Source organism: Taudactylus pleione, unplaced genomic scaffold (genome assembly GCF_031769625.1).
Source record: "Taudactylus pleione unplaced genomic scaffold, aTauple2 ptg000897l, whole genome shotgun sequence".
Lineage (NCBI taxonomy): Eukaryota > Metazoa > Chordata > Amphibia > Anura > Myobatrachidae > Taudactylus > Taudactylus pleione.
In genome coordinates, this window is record NW_028285298.1 from 2,522,868 (window position 1) to 2,536,545 (window position 13,678).

A 13,678-nucleotide genomic window follows, 5' to 3' on the forward strand; every position below is an offset into this window, starting at 1 on the left:
TAATGTGAGTAAGGGACACTAGTGTGCGGTGTAATGTAAATAAGGGACACTACTGTGTGGTGTAATGTGAGTAAGGCACACTACTGTGCAGTGTAATGTAAATAAGGGACACTACTGTGTAGTGTAATGTGAGTAAGGGGCTCTGCTGTGTGGTGTAATGTAAATAAGGGACACTAATGTGTGGTGTAATGTGAGTAAGGGACACTACTGTGTGGTGTAATGTAAATAAGGGACACTACTGTGTGGTGTAATGTGAGTAAGGGACACTAGTGTGCGGTGTAATGTGAGTAAAGGACACTACTGTGCAGTGTAATGTAAATAAGGGTCACTACTGTGTGGTGTAATGTGAGTAAGGGACACTACTGTGTGGTGTAATGTAAATAAGGGACACTACTGTGTGGTGTAATGTGAGTAAGGCACACTACTGTGCAGTGTAATGTAAATAAGGGACACTACTGTGTGGTGTAATGTGAGTAAGGGACACTACTGTGCTGTGTAATGTGAATAAGGGACACTACTGTGTGCTGTAATGTGAGTAAGGGACACTACTGTGCTGTATAATGTGAATAAGGGAGACTACTGTGTGCTGTAATGTGAGTAAGGGACACTACTGTTCGGTGTAATGTGAGTAAGGGACACTACTGTGTACATTTTAAAGACACACATAATTGTGATTCAAATAATTTAATTTATATTTGAGGCATTCAACTAGTCCAAAAATAACTAGAGAAAAAAGGAATTGAGATGCACACTATTTTTAGTTAGGTCACTAGTCCTAAGGGCTTAAATTTAGAATTTTAAATGAAATGGTTCCTCATGTAATATGTCTTTCTGTCCTATTTATGAAGTTTTATATATTGAAATATATGTTTATTATATATTGTAAATTTTTTTAGATATTATATAATGTGTTATTTATATAAATGTTTGGCACTATAGTGATACCAGGTCCCTTAGGAGGATTATAGGAAAGTATTCCCAACCCAGGGATGTATAAGGCATGTTCAATGTATTGTGCTGTATTGCTGAACGAATAGATATTTGTTTTATCCAGACGCCTGAATTTTTAAAGGGTGGAACACATGGCCATCCTTACACAAAGTGCAGATACACCCCCCCTGAAGGCTGGTGGAATGCACAGCCATCTTTTTGCCAGATGTAACCAGAGGTTTGGGGGCCCCATAGCAAAATTTCTCTCCTCACTGAACTTACAGAAGCTGGGAGCAGGCGTTGCCGTGGCCCAGGGATGTCATCATAGCCACTCCTCCTCCCAGCAAAGCCGATGTCATTTTCACTCAAGCGCCTGTCACGAGCCAAACAGAACACGCGGACCAGCAGCCACTGCTGATTGGCTGCTGGTCCGCAAGCTCCTATTGGCTCACAACTGGCTCCTGATTAAAAATACATCAACGCTCTACTTGGTAAGGTGCAGGGGGTTGCTTGCTGGGCCAGTGGGCCTCAGGAACCCGCTGGGCCCCATAGCAAGCAAACCCCTTGCACCCTCTATAGTTACGCCAGTGTTTGTAGCCTTTGAGCATGTGCCAAGACAGCCAATATTTGTAACTTAGGTACGCACGGCTGTCTTATATCAGTGCGCATGCTCTGTCCCTGGAGAAATGTGTGCCCGTTTATAATCAGGTGGGTGAAACACATGGCCACATATATATATACAAACTGTAAAGTTTTCAGTGATATCTCCGCCCCTTGAACAGTGATATGATGTTCGATTTTGCATGCCCGTGTCATACTTACCCATATTTCTGCAAAGGCTCTGGGAGGGGGCTGCCAGGTCCGTCCAGCAGGGAGGGTGGGGGCGGTTCAGGTAGGTGGAGCGGGGGCGTCATAGTGCCCCCCCTTGCTTTATAATGCCAATATTACTGGCATTATAAGGCAGGAGGCGCGGCTACGATGACGTGATTCAGCACGAATTGCATCATCGCACCCCCGGACCGCTCTCTTTTGCAGCGGGTGTGGGGGTTTCGCGAGGTGCTGGTGGCCATTCCGGGAGCGGTACCCGATTATCGGGAGGCTCTCGGCACTACCAGGAGAGTAGGCAAGTATGGCCCATGTACAAATCAAACATCAAATCCCACTAAAAAATGTACTTAAAATCCCCAAATGAATTAACCTGCTTCATGCTTTCAACTATAGCATGAGCAGGTCTGATTGACACAGATGCATGCACAGATCAGTGAGATCCGTGCATGCATCTGTGTGTAAAACTTTTTAAAATTAAAAAAAAAAAAAAAAAAAATGATATGGGGTCCCCTCTAATAATCACAACCAGCCTGACTCTTTCAGAGCCAGTCCTGGTTGTGTAAATACGGCGGACAAAAGATGCAAGGGTCCCCTGTATTTAGCACAACCAGCACTAGGCTCAGTGAGCTGGTCCTGGTTTGGGAAATACAGGGGACAAAATGAGTAGGGGTGCCCTGTCCCCTGTATTTTCCATAACCAGCACTGGACTCTTTCGAGCGGGGGTGTAATGCCACAGCCAGGACAACCCTTTCACCGGGTCCACCATCCAAAGCATTACACCTGACCACTAGTCAGCCCAAGCTGGGGATCCCTGGGGTGGTGGGAACCCCCCCCCCAAAAAAAAGGGGTCCCCCTCTCCAGGGCACCCAAGGCCTGGGCTGATAGCCCGGGACTATCCCGGACACCCAGCACCGGGCTTGGAGTCACAATTCATTTTAGAAGTCATCAACTTGCCTGAATAAACTTTACTGCCAATGCTTAGAGCCCGTGTGAGTGCAGCCATTTTTCTTGCTATATTTTGTGGTTTATTAATGGTGGAGGAGCCCTGCTGTAGTAGGCTTTATACCCAAAACCAATTGAGATGGCTATTACCATGCAACAATATTATAAGCACTTCCATAAATCTTACTAAACATATGGGAATTGTCCCTCCCAGAACAACCCTTACCATTAGGGAAGTCTAGAAGGTTCCCCATTTCACTACTGGTTAGAAGTTCTGAATTTTTTCTTTTACAATAACTCCTGAAACGTATATAATGCATTATGTTGTATATGTTCTGGATACTGAAATCTATTTACCTTTCAATTCCATAGGACCGATGTACCCAGGAATTCCAGGTAAGCCCTTATCTCCTCGGACTCCTGGAAACATGAGATATAAACATTTAGAAAGGTGCCGGTCTGTTCCTTGTGTAGCAATCTGCTGTGGCCCAGGAACAGTTACACTGACATGGCATTGTGTGCGGGTAGAATTCTTACCTTTTGATCCAGTGGATCCTGTCATTCCGGGATCTCCTGGTGCACCTGGGGTCCCAGCACAACCCTTTAATATAGTCATATTTTCTGATCCCCCGACCCCAATCAGCTTCACATCTGTGATGAGAAAAGAGGATATTTACTATCATGGGCTGCAATCTGTTACCCGCTATCTGTTCAGGCGCACTCAGGGTTCAGCAAAGAACCTAGTGTCCTTCACAGTCCTGATTTCAAGCAACCAGAATGAGCATGTCCTGCTATAATTGGGGTATGCATTTGCCAGGAATGGGCATGGAATTGGTGAAAGTGCTAGGTGCGCACCCACAGTGATGTGAATGGGGGTGCCACTAAGCCCCGTCCCCTTTCACGGAGACCCCACCTCCTTTTTGGCTGCAAGTATAACCATCCTGATGGTTATACATTCTAATGGTTGCAATGCGATGGCTAGATGCATCACATTGCTGGATTTGATGTTGGAATCCCTAGACCAATACTTGGGTAGCGGGAAGAGACATAGTCAACGTGTTTCGTCTCCTAGCAACGGGATACTTTCTTAAGATGGGAAAGTCTCTAGTTGTTAGAAGATGAAACGCGTTGACTAGGTTACTTCCCGATACCCAGGCATTGGCCTGCCGCATCTCTATTGCCAAAGAGAACACCACTGGTACCTTTTTACGGCCACAATTGCTCCCTAGGCAGTGCAGGCTTTCATCATTACGCCCGCAGCTCCACAAGCTGATTACCCTTTACAGCACAGTCTTTAACCCCTCACGTGGGGGAAATGTGACTGACAGCCTGCAAGCTGACTACCTTCTGCAGAGTAGACTTTCCCCCCTCAAGCCCGCAGCCCCACGTGCGTAGAGCGTGGTTGAGAGCCTGCCAGCTGATTACCTGCCACCTCTACAGATAGTAGCCCTCCTGCTGTGTTACTACAATTGTGAACTCCACTACAGCTATTTAAAAAGGAGCGTGGCCGTGCTTAGACACCTTTAGAGTCCATACTGACATACTATGTGCAGTGGCGTCCCTACCTTTAGAAGTACCCAATGTGGGCAGCGGAGCTGTGCATGCGGCATAGCCATGCGCCGGGAAAAGGGGAAGTGGCCTTGTGTCAAGGGGCATGGCCTCGGGTGTGGGGGCATGGCCACGCACTCGAACCCTGGTTTTTGTCTCTCCGGGGGTCCGGGAGGTGCGGGCTGCCCCGGGGTCAGCGACATCCACCGTTGACCCTGCATACAGGTCAGAAAGGCGATATCGTTAGTGGGGGCCACAGGGGCATATCTATAATGGGTGCAGACCTTGCACCCATAGGGGTATATTCAATTAGCCGCAGTGTTTTCCCCACGACCAATAGCAGTCCAAAATCCCTGCGGCGTGGGGAAAAGCTATTTAATGAAATAGCCTTTTTCCCGCGCCATAAAATCGGGACTCGCACGCGGAAACACACTGATTCCGTGTAAACTGCAGAATCAATGGGTTTTTTTCCCCGAGTGCGAGGCCGATTTGGTTGTTTTTACGTAGATTTTACCTCCATGAGCAGCGAGGTAAAGTCCGACTACGAGGACTCGCGCGCCGGGACTCTGGGACTCACACGTGACGAATCTCCGGTAATTTAATTGGTCCGGTGCGGCAATTAGCCACGGGGAAAACCCTGCGGCTAATTGAGTATGCCCCATAGTCTTTATACTTACCTGTCCATAGTGCTGCTCTGCAGTGCCAAACCGGTGCAGCAGAGCAGCAGAAATCACTGGGAAAATGGTTAGGTCTAGAACGAGGTGCGTCACATGACCTCTGACGTCACAACCACATGACCTGAGACAAAAGGGGAGGGACAAGGTTCAGAAGGGGGGCCAAAAGTGTCTCCTTGCGGGCTCGCTTTGCTCGCCACGCTTCATGCACGTTTTATATTCCCCCTCTATTCCCACGTGGATAGTGATACTGGTAGTGGACCGGCCCTGCTGTAGTGGTCACGTGGTTGTGATGTCAGAGGTACTTTCTCCAACTTGGATCTAGAAACAAACCTGGGAAAATGTCGGCGGCAGTGGCGTATCTATAATGGGTGCAGTGTGTGCGGGGCACACGGGCCCCCGGGTCCAGGGGTGCCCCGCACCTCACACACTGCATCCATATTATTTTAGACTTACCTGTCTGTGGTCCCAAGTCGGGTGTCTGCGCTGCTCAGAACACCGGAAAATGGCTGCCGCGGCCATTTTCCGGTGTTCTGCGCATGCGCAGTAGACTCCAGGCACACTCTAGTGCCCGGAGTCTACTAAGGAGAGAGAGGAGGGGGCCCCGCACGGGGAGTGCACACGGGCCCCCTCCTCTCTTAAGGCGCCCCTGGTCGGCGGACACTTTCCCAGTGACGTGCACATGCGTGGTACTGCTGTCCTCGGTGAAATGGTGTGGGCGCCATTTTCCCAGAGACTAGCGCATGCGCAGTTGAATCTGGCACAAAGCCAGAATCTACTGCACCGCTGGACAGATGGAGAGAGGAAGGGGCCTGCACTGAGTCTGCACACAAGCCCCCTCCTCTCGTAAAACGCCCCTGGGGGGCCATGCTGCAATGCAGCTTGGCCCTCATCGTCATTCCCTTGCTGCTGGCATCTGCAAGTGTGTATGCACTTGCTGATGCCGGATCCCCCGCCCATCGCTGTGACTACAGTTACCGATGCCCGGTGCAGGCCTCGCCCCATCTAAATGACGTCACACAGAGGGGGTGGGACTACGACCGCTAATATACACAGCAATGCCCAATCCTGAGGATGCTCCGGGGTGCTGTAAGGGCAGTGTTGGGCACACCTGAAGCGTCCTAACGATTCATATATTCTGGCAGCAGGGTGCCATTAACCCGCTGTCGCGGATTTACATTAGCGGACGCTCATTGGCTGGGTCCACGTGAGTCCCACCCAATGAACGGCCGCTAATGTAAAGCCGCCGCTGATTGGCTCGCGGCCCGGTACTAATGACAGTTCATTCCCATGAGCTGTCATTCGCTGAATGCTGAAGCATGTAGTTACAGTGTGTCCGTGGTCCTTAATGGATTTCTGCGGAGAACATCGTGGGATAAAAGGTGAGTATTGGAGTTTTTGTACAGGTACACCCATGGATACTTTACGTTGACAAGGGGACGTGAACATCGGGCAGCAGGTAAGAACCAGGACTGGCTGGCAAGTCCGGGGCTGGTTAGCCTTTTGGGGGGGGGGGGGGGGAACCTCACGTCAATTTTTTACTATAAATTTACCCTTAAAACCAAAAAAAAAAAAAAGCAGTCCACATATTTCACTGATATGTGCAGGCTGCTTGTTCGGGAGATAAATGAAATCGGGGCTTCAAAGCGGCCAGAATCGACCAAATACACCATCAATCAAGAGGATCCTGTCAAAACCGGGGCCTTGGTAAATTCCCGATTTTTAAAGTGAAAAAAAAACGGGTGTTTTGATTTGATCCAGTCCGAGTTGAAAAACTGGAAAAATCGGGACCAACACGAATCTTAGTAAATTTACCCCTGTAGCTCAGTGATTTATGGAGTGTTGTTTGAGGTTAAATAATATGACAGCTGTCACACAAATATATCACTGCCCATCTAATAATCAATTGTATATTATAAAATGTCATAATACATTTATGAAAGGAAGTGTGATCTGTTACTTTACCTAGAAAGCTGCAAGGAGAGACACTAGGGGGCCTATTTACCAAAATCACCACTTATTAAGGCATAAAAAGAATCTGCTATTACCGTGATTTATCAGTGAAATTTTGCTGCCTTCACGATTCCTGTCTGGAGTATAACGTATCACTTTGCCTTCGGGGACTTGTGCATGCGTCTATTCATGCAGAACATGAAGTGGCTCATGATAAATATCACTATATATCGCATCACATTGATGCGATATATAGTGATGTTTAGTAGCCATTCATGAGCACATACCTGTCCGGTGTCTTCTTGCAGTGTCCGGCCCCAACGCGATCTCTGGACATAGTGAGAATACAAACATACTGTATCAGGTGCCCGATATGTCTGTATTCTCACTGTGCATGCGTCGGCATCTGAGAGAAAGGGCGCTGGGCAAAAGGGTGCGGAGCCAACGCCGAGTGCCGGGCAGAGAGCAGGGAAGTATGCAATTACCCTGCTCTGTACGGTTCGCAGTACATAATACGCCATCCTCAGCTGGGCTAATCTGTACCGCAGAATCGCACTCACCATACAAACGTGTGGTGATACGATTCATACACAAAGCGGGTGCCGCTGGAGAAGGAATAACATTCTCCACAGTAGCCCACTTTATGAATTGACAAAGGCTTTGAAAATCCCTGTTTTCAGCTAAACAGGACCATTTACTGCTCTATGAATAGACCCCTAAATCAGTAATTGCTGAAATACAGTATTGCACGTTATAATAAAACCATTAATGTGTGCAGTTTGCAGATATTACAGCAGCAGTCCAGTGGCGTAACTATGATTTTTGGCGCCAAGGGCAAGATGAAATGGCGCCCCCCTCCCCAACTGTGTGCATGCACCAAAAATGGGCTTGGCCACATGCTGTTAGGGGCATGGCGACAGAAAAACGGGGACGTGACATGACACGAAACCGTTTATCGTCACTCTGGGAACATTCCTTTCCATTCTATATGCACCTTAATACCCCCAGTAGTAGTGTCCCTTACACAGTGCCCCTTATACAGTGCCCCCAGTAGTAGTGCCCCAGTAGTAGTGCCACTTATACAGTGCCCCCAGTAGAAGTGCCCCTTATGCAGTGCCCCTTATACAGTGCACAAGCAGTAGGGCCCCTTATACAGTGCACAAGCAGTAGGGCCCCTTATACAGTGCTCCCAGTAGTAGTGCCCCTTATACAGTGTCCCCAGTAGTAGTGTCCCTTATACAGTGCCCACAGTAGTGCCCCTCATACAGTGTCCCCAGTAGTAGTGTCCCTTATACAGTGCCCACAGTAGTAGTGCCCCTCATACAGTGTCCGCTTATTCAGTGCCCCCAGTAGTAGTGCCCCTTGCACATAAAGACACACAATACACAATACTATACTTAACTGAAGCTCCGTCCCTTCACTCAATGTGGGAGCCGGAAGGCAGCGCTCAGGAGTGAGCTCCAGCCTTCGGCTGCCTCTGCTGGGCGCCTGCTGGTAACAAAACCTCAGCGGGCGCCTGGCAAATGCAGTAGGTAGCGGAGGTGCCCACTCTGGCTGCAGCAGCCAATAAGAATCCGCCAGACTCTTATTGGCTGCTGCTGGCTGCTCCTGGATGGCGGTCAGCGGCATCTCCCGCAGCCAGGTCCAACACAGCACCTAGGGCACGTACCCAGCTTGACCTCCCCTAGTTACGCCACTGCAGCAGTCCCATCAATCACCTACCTGGGCATTTGTCCTCCGCAGAGCAAAGGATGACGCTCAGCCAGAGCAGATAATAGATGGAGCTGCGAGTGCGTCCCCTCATGGCTGTTACCTGGAGCTGCTGATGACTATTTCCCTGCAGCACATTCTGAAGCTTTATATGTACTGTGTAAAACATGTGTCCTAATGTACTTCCTGACATGTAGTCATCATTATGTCAGCATAAAAGACTATTTGATGACATTCAGCTTTTTACTAACCACACTGACAAGATTTTTTCCCACATACAATTTTTTTGTCTTGGAAGCCACTTAATGTGTGCCCACTGTCTGCCACAGCTCTGTATTGTAGAAAACCTGCTCTCACTTTTTTATAAGGGGACATTATATAGCCACCATCCATAGTTTCCTTCTTTCCGTCTGTCACCTAGGGAAGGGTGAAGCCAGGTGGGAGGTGTTGGGGGCGAGGTGCAGCCATGTTCAGGATCAGGGATGTGGTAACATGATTGCATCATTGTAGACCATTGATCTAGGGACCCATGTGCACCCTGCACCCTACACCCATTATGGGAAGTAGTCGGCATCCTGCAATATACCGGCTACAGGATCCAGACCGGTCAAAATGCAGAGAACTTCAAATGGTAAGTGTGGCCAGAGGCAGGCCACACGGGGTTAATGGCTGCCACAGCACTGAAGGGGTTAACCCCCGTGCTGTGAAGCCATTTTTAAAAGGACAAAAAGGCGCCAGGCGCCCATTGTAAATGTATACTCTGCGCTATGTGCTGAGTGTTGATAAGTGTGTTTTTAATGTTCTATATGCCGCGGCCTGGACTTGCTGCACTGGGGGAGTGTAGGTAGAGTGTGTCATGGCCGCTGCGGGACAGGGAGAGCCAGCTCCCACTGCGACCAGCACTGAAACAGTTAAAGTGGACAGTTTAAAAGCACACTGCACATGGTTCATAGTAAACTGTATTAAAGTATATATGTATTGCTGTAATGCACTGCAGCTGCTCTGCAATGCATTAGTGCATGAAGCAACGTATATTTAATAGGCTATGCACTATATGGTTTAAATGTATATTTTGTAGAGAAAATGCACTTATAAGGAATGTATAAGTTGTTTTGTTTTAGAAGGCTGTAACATTTAAGTCAAAAGGCCTGAGACTATCTCCTGTGTGTGCATTTCTGGGGGAAAAGTTTGTTGTTTCATGATTGTTGCAGAAATAAGATGCTAATTGTCATTCCCTTAGCAGGAGGTCTGATGAATAGGGTGACTGGAAGTTCTCTGTGTAAAGGTGTGAATGGTGTCATATAGCCAAACCCTTCATGTACAGAACTTCCTTTGAAAAGACAATCTGTTATTAAGAACCTTTTGGATGTCACTGAATGTGTTAAGGTTGGAAATGCGAAACTGATTGATAAGGATGAATGTAATTTACCATTTCCTGTGAAATGTTATATCAACATTTTAGGAGACAATATAATGTATGATAAATCAGTTTGTGTTGGTGGATTAGGAAGGAGGATATTGAGTGACTCCTTTGAAATGTAATATGTTGTTAATTTATGTTTTCTGAGATAGCCTGATTGGCTGGAAGGAACACAGGGTGGATTTGCCCCCTGTGATGTTGTGTGTAAGAATGACATAAAAAGAGGCCCTGTGAGCCCTGTATGTGTACAACCCTGTAACTTCTTTGAGGAGAAGAGCTGCTGATAAGATTCCTGTATGTGGTACATCTTTGAAAATCCTTTGTGGAGAATTGCTGTTTGATTTCTGTGTGATATTCCCCTTCAGACGGAAGGGAGGGTCTTCTTTAAGATATTGAGCAAATAAACACCGTTTGCCTTTACTTCAATTAACTCAATCCTGCGACTAACAGAATTGTGCCAAAACGCTATTCCGTTCTCCTGCTGTTCTGGGTAAGAGCTCCGTGTCTCCATGTTCAAGCCCTCTGCCAGCTACCATGCAGACCTGGTCCATTGCGAGGGATCAGGTGGGAACAGCCGACACCAAACAAGAGGTGTGTCCGCAGTTAGTCAAACGTGTACGCAGCAGAAGTGGTTCCAGGTGCCTAGGCAGGAGCCTGATTGTACGTAAAAAGTGGTTCCAAACGCTGATGGTAGAGTTTGGTGGTGGCAGCATCGTTACACGCCCACGGCGCAGTGGGCGGAGCCAGTGACAGGCAGTCACTGACGGTGATTGGGATTCCGAAAGCGCTAACCCGTGACCATTGACGGCCTAGGCGAAAGGCGTCTGGTCACAGTAAGTATTAGGGTTAGGCTGTGGGATGGGAGGGTTATGGTTAGGTTATGGGAGGGGAGGGTTAGGGTTAGGCTGTGGGACGGGAGGGTTAGAGTTTGGTTGTGGGACTGGAGGGTAGAGTTAGGCTGTTGGACGGGAGGGTTAGGCTGTGGGCAGAAGGGTAGGGTTAGGCTACGGAAGGGGAGGGTCAGGGTTAGGCTGTGGGATGGGAGGGTTAGGGTTAGGTTGTGGGACGGGAGGGTAGGGTTAGGCTACGGAAGGGAGGGTAGGGTTAGGCTGTGGGATGGGAGGATAGGGTTAGGCTGTGGGAGGGGAGGGTAGGGTTAGTCTGTGGGAGGGGAGGGTTAGGCTGTGGGAGGGGTTTAGGGTTAGGCTATGGGACGGGAGGGTAGTGTTAGGCTGTGGGAGGGGAGGGTAGGGTTAGGCTGTGGGACAGGAGGGTAGGGTTAGGCTGTGGGTGGGGAGGGTAGGGTTAGGCTGTGGGATGGGAGGGTTAGGGTTAGGCTGTGGGAGTATAGGGTAGGGTTAGGCTGTGGGAGGGGAGGGTAGGGTTAGGCTGTGGGAGGGGAGTGTAGGGCTAGGCTGTGGGAGGGGTTTAGGGTTAGTCTGTGGGAAAGGAGGGTTAGGGTTAGGCTGTGGGATGGGAGGGTAGGGTTAGGCTGTGGGAGGGGAGGGTTAGGGTTAGGCTGTGGGAGAGGAGGGTAGGGTTAGGCTGTGGGAGGGGAGGGTAGGGTTAGGCTGTGGGAGAGGAGGGTTAGGGTTAGGCTGTGGGAGAGGAGGGGAGGGTTAGGCTGCGGGAGGGGAGGGTTAGGGTTAGGCTGCGGGAGGGGAGGGGTAGAGTTAGGCTGTGGGAGGGGCTTAGGGTTATGCTAGTATTTGCACCATCAGGATTTTGCCCGTCGGGATGCCGTACCCAATCCACCCATTATAGATACACTACTGGCATTGCTGTCTCATAGACCTGGGACTTCGCCTTTGATTCTGACCACAGCACTGTCTATGTGGAGTTTATATGGTATTCCCATGTTTGTTCTTCCAAATACTCTGTTTAGACTGTAATGCCGCATATCCACTACGCAGCCCAGGGAAGACGGTACGATTACGACATCATAATCATACCATCGTTCCCCATCCCTGCAGTGCCTACGATTAATCATTCTGTATAGGCACCCTCCATTCATCTTTGAACATGGGCAATCTGTCTTTATCGGCAGATTGACCGGCATGTTCTAAAGTTGATTGATGTCGGAAATGACCAGCGGGATCGCGCATCGCTGGTCGTTTCCAACATAAAACTGCATGATTTGTGCACGGTTACTGAGCGATTGCACGATTACCATGTCGTAATCGTGCAATCGCTAGTAAGGTCGCGTAGTGGATACGCACCTTAAGATTCATTGGGGCAGGAAAATGATTGATATTATATCCTCTGTACAATAGGCCTGATTTAGATTTGGGAATAGAGTAAAATAGAGCAAGTAACTCTGTACCTGTACAAACCATGCTGCAACGCAAGGGGTGCAAATACATACTTTTATTTGCGGGCCGCTTTTGCATTTACAGTAGCCCACAAATGCTAGACAGCTTTATATTTATACTGCAAATTTAAATCAATCTGTACACGTTACACCTGTCCCACCTGTAGTGCAGCATGGTGTTACCAAGATGCACCATTACTGGCTCTTTCTTACTCTATTCCCAAATCTGAATCAGGCCCCTCGTTGTATAATATGCTGGTGCCAATTATTATAGATGTATGATAATAACAGAGAAAGTGGAGAGTTTCTGGTACTTATTTATTATGTATGGCATTGCAATCTGTACGTCATTTCTAGGTAGATCTCTGGCTGATATACAGCGTATAAGTAATGCCGAGTGGTTGACGTGTAAACGCCCTAGCGGCATTTAACACTTGAACTTAGGCCCTCATTCAGAGCCGCTCGTAAGCGGCCGCTCGTTCGTTCCGAGCGATGTTTGCACAACTGTGCATGCATACGGATCGTAATACGCATGCACGAACCAGTCAGTGCGGCCGAAAATCATTTGTTCGCTAAATAGCGAATGCCTGCTACTTTGAGTGACAGGAGGAGGCGTATGTGGGTGGTAACAGGGGAAGGTGCTTGAAAACGGGGAGTGGATTTTAGAACGCAGGCGTGCTTAAAGGTCAAAACGGGCGTTTTAAGGGAGTGCATAATTAATCCAGCAGCGTCATTGACCACGTCACTTGTTTTTTTTTAACTCAGAACTGCTCGCAAAATAGCGGTTGAAAAAAACAACCACAAGAATAGCGAGCAGTTCATACGCTGGTCGATGTACTCGATTAATCTAATAAATAGCGGACATGACGTATGGTGCGAGCGGCCAGGGGGCGTATTTTTCAAAATTACAACCGCAAGTTTTGCTCGCTCGTTTAGACTTAGAGGCGTGAACAGACCGCAAAGTGCGAACGGTTCATCCCCTTTTTATAAAACGAACGACCGCAAATAGCGAGCGGCTCTGAATCAGGGCCTTAATCTTATGCGTTTTAAACAATAAACTTAAACTTATAATAAAGACACAGAGACAGATGTGGTGTTTAAACTGGTCGGCCTTTTTATTTAAATTTCATTAAATAATAACTTTTACGATGGTGGCGACCGAAAGAATCAGCAGCCCGCAGCGATCAGTGATTACCAATCAGATGACTACAAAAACTAGCAGGGCCAAGTGCCCACTCAGCAAGTCCATAGGTCGCATGAGACTCCCCCATACCTTCCAAAGCCCGGTTAGCCAACTATTCAATTAGGTGCGAAAAGCCGAGATTTGCCAGGCGGAAAAAGTCATTACCATGTAATATGTGA

The 13,678-nt window shown here is 48.3% G+C and overlaps 1 protein-coding gene across 1 annotated transcript in view; it reads right to left on the minus strand.

The window, feature by feature from the left end:
• The window catches only part of LOC148474075 (ficolin-1-A-like), a 62,741-nt gene that overhangs the window by 19,901 nt on the left and 29,162 nt on the right, over positions 1 to 13,678 (minus strand). Inside the window, exons 2-3 of the mRNA XM_088459192.1 lie at positions 3,238 to 3,351; positions 3,058 to 3,120 (exon numbers count right to left, since the gene is read on the minus strand). Coding sequence (XP_088315318.1) covers positions 3,058 to 3,120; positions 3,238 to 3,316 — 142 coding nt within the window. The 5' untranslated portion in view covers positions 3,317 to 3,351. The remainder of the gene's footprint in view (positions 1 to 3,057; positions 3,121 to 3,237; positions 3,352 to 13,678) is intronic.